This window comes from Penicillium atrosanguineum, assembly GCF_028827265.1.
Source record: "Penicillium atrosanguineum strain IBT 20685 chromosome Unknown utg000005l_segment0_segment0, whole genome shotgun sequence".
In the NCBI taxonomy this organism is placed as follows: Eukaryota; Fungi; Ascomycota; class Eurotiomycetes; order Eurotiales; family Aspergillaceae; genus Penicillium; species Penicillium atrosanguineum.
The window spans coordinates 1,175,140-1,186,821 of NW_026623137.1; the positions used below are offsets into that span (position 1 = coordinate 1,175,140).

The 11,682-nt window shown below is 52.5% G+C and overlaps 4 protein-coding genes across 4 annotated transcripts; all 4 read right to left on the reverse strand.

Moving 5' to 3' along the window:
• Positions 1-314: 314 nt before the first annotated feature.
• On the reverse strand, positions 315-2,594 carry crzA (putative C2H2 transcription factor Crz1; the record flags this gene model as incomplete). Its single annotated transcript, XM_056886749.1, has 2 exons — positions 315-1,288; positions 1,340-2,594. 2 exons carry the CDS (start codon positions 2,592-2,594, stop codon positions 315-317), a joined length of 2,229 nt encoding a protein of 742 aa, XP_056740398.1.
• An 864-nt stretch (positions 2,595-3,458) lies between these two features.
• On the reverse strand, positions 3,459-4,568 carry N7443_006694 (arabinogalactan endo-1,4-beta-galactosidase; the record flags this gene model as incomplete). Its single annotated transcript, XM_056886750.1, has 2 exons — positions 3,459-4,187; positions 4,239-4,568. 2 exons carry the CDS (start codon positions 4,566-4,568, stop codon positions 3,459-3,461), a joined length of 1,059 nt encoding a protein of 352 aa, XP_056740399.1.
• Positions 4,569-6,810: 2,242 nt separating this feature from the next.
• N7443_006695 (uncharacterized protein) lies at positions 6,811-7,002 on the reverse strand (the record flags this gene model as incomplete). Its single annotated transcript, XM_056886751.1, has 1 exon — positions 6,811-7,002. The coding sequence occupies one exon, from the start codon at positions 7,000-7,002 to the stop codon at positions 6,811-6,813; it is 192 nt and encodes a 63-aa protein (XP_056740400.1).
• Positions 7,003-7,822: 820 nt separating this feature from the next.
• Positions 7,823-11,452, reverse strand: N7443_006696 (putative serine/threonine protein kinase; the record flags this gene model as incomplete). The annotated part of the gene is made up of 1 exon (XM_056886752.1): positions 7,823-11,452. One exon carries the CDS (start codon positions 11,450-11,452, stop codon positions 7,823-7,825), a length of 3,630 nt encoding a protein of 1,209 aa, XP_056740401.1.
• Between the last annotated feature and the right edge of the window lie 230 nt (positions 11,453-11,682).

An 11,682-nucleotide genomic window follows, 5' to 3' on the forward strand; every position in this document is an offset into this window, starting at 1 on the left:
GACGGGTATGATATGGGGGAATAAAAATCATCAAATGCATCACACTCCATGAGTGGAAAAAGATGAACGCAGACATCACCAAAAGGTCGAGTCTGAGGGAAGAAAGAGAACAGACGACCGTGAAACGAATGCCGGTGTATAAAAATAAACAATCAAACCCCAAGTTGCAAAAAGACCTCTTCCACCGTTTATCTGAACGCCAATGCCCTCTATACGGGCTCCCTTGAACCGAAATCGCGGGGGAAACGAGTGAAAAATAGGACGCGTCGATGCTTTTCCTCTTCCGTTTTGAATTGCGTAGTTGGGATCTGAAATCATCCACTCCACTGTCCGGGATTACCGTACATGGCTTGCTGGTTATCAACATAGCCGCCGCTCATCCCGGAGACATTGCTAATTCCGTCATCTTCATCGAATCCAAACTCGCCGCCTGAGCTCGCGTCGAAACTACTCCGGCCTCCAATATCGCTTGGATCATCGCCAGCAGCAGGAATCTGATCCCACTGTAATGTCTGCAGAGCTGGGTATTGTGCGAGTAGTGCAGCCGGTAAGACGAAGTTGCCAGATGACTGGCCATCTATACCAGGTGCACCAGGCATAACGAGTGGCTGGGGAACGGGTTGCAAGTGGCCAGAAGGTTGATGTTGCTGTTGTTGCTGTTGTTCGAGGAGGACTCGTTCTCGCTCTTGAGACTCTTCGTCAAGCAGCGGCTTAATGCATACTCGGCCGGCTTCTGATCGGAAGTGGCGGCCGAGTGCATCTGCTCGCGCAAACCGGCGCCCGCAGCCCCAGTTTCCCCCTCGAGATAGGTCGCCGCGGCAAACAAATTTCTTTTCGCCAGAGTGCAGTCCTTCATGACGTTTTCGGTCGTGTTGTCGAGCGAAAGCTTTGCCACATACTGTGCAGACGAATGGCCGCTCGTCTGTGTGGGTTCTTAGGTGGGAGCGCAGGTTGTATGCACGGGTAAATCGCTTCGGGCAAAGTGTACATTGGAAAGTGGCAGGGTGCTTCTGGACGCGCTTTGAGTCCCCAGGAAGTGCGCCGGGGCGCTGGGGATCGGCTAAGTCCAGTATATAATTTCGGCTCTCGATTGACGATGTTGAAAGGCGTCGGTTGGAAGCACGAGAAGGTGATACGTCGCGAGAGCCGGGGTTGCTGCGCGAATGAGGTGACAGCGAGCGCGGTGTGTTCGGAGCACGAGCCTCGAGACTTGTCGCCGAATTCGCCGGAGACCTTGAGCGTGAGGCGGGGTGTGCATAGGGGTCGGATTTACTGCGCACACGGGATCCTGAATTCAAATCAGCATGTCAAAGTTCAGAATCAATGTGAAAAAACCCACTCATTGCTGGAGGACTCAACGAGTCCAGATCTGCAGCCGGTTTACCAGGACCGAAGCTGGGAATGCGCGAAGGCGGCGCAAACTCCACGTTAATGGAAGGGGGTGCCATTTGAGACGCTTGTCCAATATCAGGCATGCCGCTGTTCATAGCATTCATCATGTCATCCTGGGGCATGCCATACATGTCCGCAGATGGGAATTGAGAGGTCATAGTGGGCGAGAGATACGAAGCATTCGGAACAATCTCACCACCCTGTTGGGGAATCAATCTTGGCGAGATATATGGGCTATGGAGCGGGCTATATGCCTGCTGCTGTTGCTGCTGTTCGGACAATGTGAAAGACTCAATGCCAAGCGCATTATCATATAAAGCGGGGTCGTTCTGTGGCGCCAGGGAAGGCGACACGTTGGAGTCAATACCGTCATAATCGTGCTGGGGCAGGTAAGGGGAGTGGTTGGCCGAGGAAACTTCAGATACCTCCGAGGGCGCCCTGCGGTGGCCTTGGAAAGCGGCGGAGCTGTTCATGACGTTCTGCCAGTCTTGATGGGGTTGCGCGCTCAGGTAAGCCGCTGTAGCCGGATCCAGCGAGGTGTGTCGCGAATGCTGGGGTGTGTAGTACGTGCCGGGAGCAGAGCCGGGTGGAGACAAAGGACCTGGCGACTGCTGCTGTTCTTGCGACGACGGGTGAGAAGATGCCGAGGGATTAGAGATAGGGCTAACGAGATCCGCCGGATTGACAGCCTGATGCATAGACTGTGGGAGCTGGTGCATTTGCGGATCCAGCAATAGTGACGAATCGTACTCCGACGCCGACGCGCTGTTGGGACTGTGGTTTTGATAGCCGAAATCCAGTTCCCCGGGATTGGTGTTGAGCACGTAACCGCCCTCCGGCTGCTGGTGTCTTAAACCCTGGGGTCTATGATCGAGTTGATTGACTAGGCTCGCCTCAAATGACTGCGACATGGGCATGTTGTTGGTGTCGATTGCCGGAGGGAAGGGCTCGGTTTGTGGTGCGTAGCCTTGCGTCTGCGGTGGTCCGGAGAGGTAGGGCGCAGAGTAGCCGTAGGCGTCTTGACCACTGATATCAATATCCGGGTTTGTATTTTCGAAGGAGGGGAATGCGGACATGGAGGGATCCATGTTTAGGCCGGTGGGGTCATGATACTGCTGAGCGTGGGGTGACGGGCTCACACTACGATGCTTGACATCTGCGGGGGAGACACCAGAGCCCTGGGAATGGTTGTGGGACGCCATCGTGGCAATTTCAAGGTGGGACCCTAGCCAACGATGGGTTGGCACTTATAATCGAAGGAAGTCGAAAGGACGAGGAAGGTAGCCGGCGCGAAACGAGACCCGAGTGGTGATGTTTATACCCTAAGGGGTTGGCAGGCGACGGATCGCGGACAGCGCAGGGGGCAATGGAGGACGAATATCTGGCATTCGCAGAGAAAGAGAAAACAGTCAAAAAAGGTGTCAGCAACAAAACTGCATCGCAAGTGATGCAAGTTGGAGGAGCACGATAAATGGTGACTTCACGTGCACAAGGCGGTCTGGGGCTCCGTGAAATCGGCAAGTTGGGCCCTAACTCCCCTCGAAGAAACAGCAATTATGACTGATCCACCTGTTCGTATGGCCCGATCTTTCTCTCACGTACTATGAAGATTACCTACTACTTAGTTGGACCGAACGCTGATCCCCACAATGCTGAGCCCACCGATAACAGATAGGCAGTCGCCTAACTATTTTTATCTTCCTTGCTCTCCCATCTACAAAGCTTTTCGGGGCAAATTCTTATCCCTAGCGACCTCTGCAATGCTTCATCTTGAAGTGTTCGGTGGAGACTAGAACCCGGCTAAGGCGCCTGGGAACATTTAGCTCTCGTGCACAGCCACGCAGCTGAGTTTCATCCACGGACTCCATTCGGATCTAGTCCGTTTACAGTATAGTGGTTCTGGGCTCGGACCACGAGGGGTCCCGATACCTAGGGCAAGGCAGATTGCCCGCTGTCTGCCTCGCTGACGTGGGCGATGTACCCCGAACTATGCCAAAAATATCGGGGGAAAAATGCTTCTGCCTCTGCTATATTTGAACAATAATTAACCCTAGGGCTGGACTTTCCTAAATATCGCCTAGAGTGTTCAAACTCGCGCGCGCTTCGTCATTCTGCCAGCTGAAAAGCAGGTTATCCGAGCAGCTGCTGCCCAATCCTGCGTTGTCAACCCACGCTGGCTCCCAGTAGTAAATACCCACTCCACCAGTGACGCTCTCAACAACTGCTGCGAGCTTCTCCAGGAACTCCTCCTGGCCAGCCACGGAGAACGGAATGCTTGCAAGATCCGACGGAAAAGAGTACGCGGGGTCCGGGCAAGCATAGGGCCAGTTGGTCTCGACAACCAGCACGTCCTTGCTGTAGGTCGAGTGCAGGTTGGTCAAGCTCGTCGTCAGGGCAGAGAGGGTCGCGCTGGAGCTGTAGAAAGGGTAATAGGAGACACCGATGAGGTCGAAATCAGAGGACACCAGAGTGCCGCTGGCGAGGACCTCGTTATAGAAGTATTCCTGCTCAGACCACGACCATCCATTGTCCAGGTGGATCATGATTTTGGGAGTGGTGGCCAAGTCCGAGTCCTTGATACCCCAAGCCGCAGAGTGCAGCAGCCTTGCGATGTTGGAGTAGCTGCTCGTCTCACCCAGGGGCCAGAGGAGACCGGCGCGGATCTCATTACCGATCGAAACCATTTCAACGGTCAGGTCATTCTCATAGAATGTGTTGCACACATCCAGGGTATAATTGTACACCTGCCAGGCAAGGGTGTCGATGTCGGTGGTGGACCATCCGGAGGGCGTGGTCTTTGAATGTTAACAAGGTATCTCAATCGCATCATTGGGCCCAATACATACTTGATCACTGGGATCAGCCCAAGTATCACTGAAGTGCAGATCCAGATAAGTGGTCATGCCCTGAGCCTGCATCCTCTTCGCCAGCTTGAGGTTATAATCGAGGTCGTAGTTACCACCGCTGGGGTTTACCCACACACGCTGGCGAACAGAGTTGATACCGGCATCAGCAAGAATGACCTCCAGGGCCTCGGTAGTTCCACTGGTAGTCTTATAGGAGATGCCTGCATCTTCCTCAATAATCAACGAAGAGATATCCGCGCCGCGGTAAGTAAGGGCTGCGGACGCCGCAGCGACCAGGGAAGAGGCGAACAGAAGTGCCGCGGGAAGCATGATGGGCGTAATGGGGGAAGAAACTATTCAGCAACCACTATCCTTCCGTAAAGACAGCTCTCTCGTTTTAAGCATCGTGAATCCGGCCCACTTAGACTAGATGGACGGGAGAATTTCCCCATTTACCCGCCGCACAATCTATTCCGTACCTGCGATGGAGATATTCCTCCGGAGACACTCCGACTTCGGGTTAGTTTATGCAGTGAAACACCGGTGTGACGGTATGTCCGAGTGGAAATTCTCCGAAGTGTCTTATTTCAGGGAAGCTGTCACTTGGCTTTTGCACGGATAATCGTAGCGAGGAAGGGAGGATTCTGCACCGGACGGAGGTTTTGAATTATAGGACTAGATTATTAAGGTGTGATGCATGAAACAAGACACGCGAATCAAAGCTCTGCGCTAGTAAGCTCTTGGCATTTTTCCACCCGTTTGCAACTTGTATGCGCTCTTGTAAACAGGATAATGTCCGGTGGGGCTTCTCCAGAGCCACTGCCGCTGTATCGGGGCACGCGTTGCGGGTTCGGGTTCGGGTTCGGGTTCGCAGAGAAGTAGATATTAGCGCGGACGCAACCTCAAGTGCTTATATTACACGTTTCCATGATCTCAATCTTCAATCCCCCAACACTCCTGGTTTGCTTACTCTGCTAGAAGCTATACCTTGTAGGGACAAGTCCGCGCTTTACTGCTGATGCATACTATTATGGGTCCGGAGGCTTAGTACTTGAGGACAAGTCAGTCATTCAGAGGCGGCCAGATTGGGTTGAATGCTTCTCTTTTGCTCGCGTAGATTATTGTCTTTATTTAGGTCGCTCACAAGGTCCGCAAGGATATCACACCACCTTTAATCGTGAGGTACCTTCCTCACCCCGCCCCTCTCCCCTTCCTGTAATCTTTTGCATCTGAATCAAAAATCGGCAGGAACCTGTCTCCGTGCCCATTTTCAGTCCATATATGCCGTATATAATCAGTCGGAGGGATGAAATTTCGCGCGGGTCTTTTCAGGTTCGACGTACGGTCTCAGTGTTTGTACTGTGTACGGCTTCGCATTTCATTCCCGAATTTTAGAATAAATTCTACTAGCGTTTTCCGATATCTTCAGTCAAAGGAAAACACGCGTTCATTGATGGTCCCTCTTGCGCTCGGCTACAAGGGATCATGATTATCTGCAGAAGGAAATGATTTACAATTTGTCTTGAAGAAACTCCAATTTGACCGTCGAGAGTCATCCAGATAAGGGTCCAATGCTTCCTCGCTGTTTGGGACGCCCGTGAAAGGGGCAAAATGCAGACTCAAGAGATCTGGGACTGGGTAGCAAATGAAATTCGTCATGCCCAAGAGAAGCACCACGTTCAGGTGAACAAGCATCAAGGGTATTAATTTAGGCCATTTACATCCCCCTGCCAAGTCCATAAGCGAAGATGTTTGCGTAGGATGGCCGTAGAGCTGTATGTAATAGCAGACCATATAAACATCATAATCATACAATAGCAATGAGTCTAGTGGTGGTCGCCTAGCGCCTAAAGCCCGCCTGAAAAGGGCGGCGAGCCGCCCTAACCCGGACCTTACGCGGCTTCAGGTGGTAGTCCCCCTAAATACTTCCTAGCCGAACACTGCGTGAAAAGTCTCGACACGATGACAAAACATCCTTTGCCCATTCTGACGTGTAGAAAGAAAATACGAGAGCCCTCAAGCCTGGGCACGATATTGGTTAGGTTCCTACCGTGAATTATGATATGAATGGATTAGTATCTTGATTAGGCTGGTAATTCATACTTTAGCTTCCATGCGAGAGCCACCCTATTAAACTCATTACCCGTATATACCTTACAATATAAGCCATTCTTCTTATTAGAGAAAAATTAATTTGTCTCACATCCCGTAAAGCTGGGCGAGATATCTAATGATCCATGTGTTTCGCATAATCCACTGCTTGTTACTCCCAGTTGCATACTTACTACTAATAATAATAGCTGACAGCTGGGTGTCAGGCAGATCTTCATCAGGAGAAACCCGGCCGGCATCTTCAAGTACAGATTCCCCGAGCAGGAAGCTTTGGCTCCCAATACTCGATACATGCAAAAAGGCATCGAGGTTATGGGAGGAAAGCAACATGCGAGCTATTTCCACGACTGGGAGGCAGTTGTCTCGTATAGACTCAGGAAGTTCCTGGAAGAAAGAAAGAGAGGCGGCTGAGTGAATTGCGATGGTAACTTCGTGCCTTAGTATCGAAGATGTCATCTATTTATTCTGCCATGGACATTTCCCATTTCTCCGTGGCCTGGTGCACCGATCCCCGACAAAGGACATATATCTTTGCAACTGGAAGCTTCACTGCCAATTTGTACAGCAAGCATCCGCCGAGGTTACCAGTGGCACCGGTCAGAAAAATGACCTGATCTCGGTACCATTCCACGGCTTGTACTGGGACAGTCATGGTGAGTCGTTCGGAGTAAGGTAAAAACTAGATCCAAAGCAAAAGATGGCGATGATTTTTGGACTGAATGTGACGGAATGTCTTGGTGTGCCGAAGCAAGGGGTGGTCCACGGATACATCGCTCACGCTCTGCCTTACCTACGGTGTACACGTAGGCTATACATGTAGTGTCCAACGTCAGTCGGTGAATTATTCCTGTTATGGCTGTCAGATACTTGCGAGTCGCCTGAAGTGAAATAGCCGCAGAGGAAGATCGGCATTTGTACGCAACCCCACCGGAACATATGTGCCACCTAGGCAATCTACGAGAGATATAGTTCATTGGAAGCATGCATTAAAAGCTGTATTTAGGATAAAGTCTCCGTTATTCATTTCGTAGATCATCAGCCTCTGCCTCCGATCATATATCATGCAATCCACACCACAACACGAGACTTAAGAAAATATCACAGCACGCCGCCCAGTGTCAACATTAGATACAGGTAAAGTCGGGAGAAAAGAAAGAAAATATCTGTGCGCGCGATCTTGGGCGCAATCAGATGAGAAACAAATTGGACTGGGGGGCGTGAGGGTTTTTTGACAAAGACCTGGAGGACAATTCTCGCGAGGATGGTATATGTACAGGCCACTTGATGTATGTTGACATGCTTTAGGTCGTTGTTTCCATGATTGAGAAAATTTAGTTGAGGGAAACTGTGGGATGGTTTCGGAGCACAACGACCGGCTTGGGATCGATATGAAGGGTATGGGTGGGATGGTGGAGTGATAGGTTATAGGGGAGGTATTTGTGGTGGTTTCCAGTGTGTTTGAACTCATGTGATCAACCAGATGTTCGGAGAGTGGGCTTGGTCTTGTTCTCGGTAGGCGGCTTCTTCTTGCCGATCACTAGAATCTCTTCTTCAGATTCATCCTCGTCTTCGTCGTCACAGTAGTACCTGGATTCGTCTTCCTCGGGACGTAGCGAGCTTGAGTGGTAAGCTTTGACGGTCTCACCGGTTCGTAGGATTGACGGAACATCGGAGTCTTTGGCATTAAGGTACAGACCATCGCCGGAGAGCGAAGAGGCTCCGGAGACGACAGACGGAATGCTTGGGTGAGAAGCACTCTGGGACATGCCGCTGGTGAAATCATCGGCTGAGGAGGAAGATATAGTGGCAGCGGAAGGGGTGGAGTTGATCAGGCCACTGCGGGGACGGTCCGCAGGATATACAGGCTCTGGAGGAGCTAGTGACGGCAAGTATAGGGAGTCTGATGAGTACATGGCATTTGCACTTGCGACTCTAGGAGCCAAAGCATCATCGGCGCAGGGCTCGATGTCGCTTCTCCGTCGGCGCAAAAGCGCCTCCTTGGTGAGATGGAAAGACTCTGCGGATGATTTACCCGCAAGCTGCTGCGACCGGTTGCGTCGGTGAGCTGATGCTGACAAAGGGGTGTTGGAGGGCGGGGGAATCGCAGCCTGCCACAAACCAGTTGTTCGCAAGTGGCCGGTCGCAGAGGCATTGCTCACAGCGAGACTAGGCTCAGAGTGACGGTCTCCATCCAGGGACGCAGTCTCACCAGATGGCGAGCTGCGTCGGCTGCGACTTGAACCAAACGCGCCCGATGCACGCTTAGTGGCGCCGCTGAAAATGCTACCGAGGCTGGTTGTTCCCAAGGCTTCAATAATTGCGCCTGTTCGGGGACGCACAGCGCTGTGTGAGTCAAAGCTGGATGGCTTCACTGTCTTGGTGGATTCAGCGGTAGACATCGACGACTTGGCACGTCGCGGACCAGCAGGTCGTTGAATAGTCGGTACTGGAGCGGGAGCAGTGTCGCGAGCATGAGCCTGAGAATGGGAATAAGGCGCATAAGGCTTGAGCTCGTGTAGCGGGAAGTAGGATGTGGCCCAGCTAATTTCCTCCTCTACCGGGCTAGCAGTAACGCTCTGTGCCAGCGGATGCTCGCCTTGACCTCCAAACTTAGATGAGCGGAAGACTTCCTCATCCCCGCGTAGGCTGGATCGACGACTGTCTGTACCACCACGAGAAGCCTTCCCAAATGTGCTGGTACTCGACATCGAAGATAGCGTGTCCGAAGAATTCGTCGAGGTACGCTTGCGACTTTCCTTGTCCTTTGAGGAACGACCAGAGAACCACTTGGCGACGTTGGATCGAACACGCTGAATGAAAGGCACCTTGCTGACGGCGCTGGTGACCTCCTCGTTCGAGACCTCGATGCGCTTGCCTTTGCTCTGATAGCCGGGGTCTGACTCTTCTACCCAGGCACGGTGATTGGGCAGACCGTACAAGGTCCAGGGGTGATGCTTGATCTCTTTCAATGTGATGCGACGAATCGGATCCTTGGTCAACAACCGTCGCAGAAGGTCGTACAGCTCGTCGTCAATGTCCTCATACACCAGTTCACCGGCGTCACGGCAGAATCTCTGGATCCCTTCAGTAGACTCATCCTTGACGGGCACAAGGCGCTTGCGCGGGATAAAGACCTCCTTTTTGACAATAGTCTGGAACATGCTGTACTCATCATCGGACACAAAGGGGAGACGGCCAAACACCATCCCGTACAATGTGACTCCCAGAGACCATACATCGATAGCACCAGTGATCTTGGGAATAGTGCCAATGGTTTCAACAAAGTCGTCACCAGTGTAGCAAAGTTCGGGAGCGTAGAAAGCCGGGGTACCAACAGTCTTAGACAACTCACGGGCATCATCTAGCTCAGTCGCGTCAGTCGCCTCCAATTGCTCTTCTTCCTCATCGCGCATGGGTCGTCCCAAGTATGAGACACCGAAGTCAGAGATCTTGACACGATGGCTACCAGTGACTAGCAAATTGGCCGGCTTGATGTCACGGTGAATGATACCCTGGTAGTGGAGATACTCCAATCCAAGGACTGAATCTCGGAATGCACTGCGCGCTTCGTTGATCGTCAAACAAGGCACATACGACATGTCGTCGCAATCTGCAGCCCACTCCGGCTCAGACGGAGCATAGCCAAAGCTGCTAGAAGCTGTGCTGAACCGCCGCTCAAAGGAGTAGTCGGTGTAAGCACCGTACATACTCCCTTCAATAGCTGCGAGTGACTCTTGGGCAGAGGACTGACTGGGGGAAGTATCATCGGTAACCGCAACAGAGCGGGTGGACGATCTTCGGATAGCTAGCCCTAAGCCTTCGTCCTCTTCATCTGATGATTCAGCACCGTGCTCCAAACTCCAGCCTGGAATAGGCCCTTGTTGTGCGTCTGCGGCCTGCGCTTCGACCCGCTCTCGTGCCCTTTCTCGTTGCCGACGTAGGTGTTGAGCCGTCCTGATGAACTGTTGGCTCTCCTGCAGGAAGGCCGGGGTATCAGGGATTCCAGCCTTTTCGCGGTCAAGCCGTATCTTGTCGACATGGACGATCTCTCGTAATCCCTTCTTCCGCCAAACAATCTCACCGTTCTCAACATACTCCAACACTATGTAGACCTTTTGTTGATTCGGGTCATCGATGACCTCAAGCAGACTAACGACATTGGGATGCCGTGCCTTCTTGAGAATAGCAACCTCTTTCTTCACCTTGTCCTCCGGGTTACCCAGCTTGCCTAGTCGGCGACGCTTGGAGTACCGTTGGACAATCTTGATGGCCACCTTTTGCTTGGTGGTAACGTGTCTTCCCAACTTCACTTTGCCATGTTCACCCCGCCCAAGCTCCTCGAGAATTTCGTACTGGTTGACCAGTTTATTTCCAGTGATAATATCTCGCTCCACCTCGGCAGTATGTGTTTCCTTCGGTGGCTGCATGTGCGTGGGGTGAAGGTATGGGCTTCCGAGTGAGCCCTCATCATCGGAGACATTGGGTGGGGTGATTCGAGGGCTTCTCATCGAGAATAACCCTGGGCTCGACAAGGGGGTGTTACCGGCTGTACGAGCAGTGCGAGGATGAGTTCGGGGAGCTGGTTCGGACTGCGATGGGTAGGAGCTTCGTGGTCGGAGATGCGGTGGCTGCCAGGTTGGGTGTATTTGGGACTGCAGCGAGGCATAGGACTGGTCAGGGTAGACAGGGAGGTCAGGATAGGCTGAGAATTCGGGCTGGGTATCCGATTGACGAGATGCTCTCCGAGGGCTCCGTCCGATGCTGCCATTTTCCGACCGGGCATCAACGACTATGTTTTCGTTGAGGGCTTGTAGGGAGCTAGTGGAGGTGCGGGCGGAGGGAATTCTGGAGGAGTAGACGTGGGGGAACGCTTGACGGATGGTCGCTTGTGCCTCACTGATCTCGGGTGTCAAGGGAGCCTTTGCAGATTGCTTGCTCAAGGGTTGTCGACCGAGGTCGGCTTTTTCGTTTAATGCAGAGGTTGTCTGCGCCTCGTCGAGGTGGTTGAAATCCCGATTTGGATCCCCCGCGACGGGGCCATTCCGAGTCATCGGCTGATCCGCCTCTTCCAGACCAGCAATCGAAGCCCGAGATTCTGTCATTTTCATCCTTCTTTTTGTATTATAGGGCAGCCTTTGCAGAAAAGGGGAGTATTCAGGTGTTCGAGCCAACGGTGCCAAGGGTTCCGTTGATCATGTTCCTGAAGATTCCTGTCCGATCCTGGGATATGTTCACGGGGAGCTGGGGACGAGCTCGGTTGAAACGCACGAATGAGCCAGCATTACTTGCGGTGTCAGGACTCAGAGGACGGAGGGCTGGTGTACCGGACAAC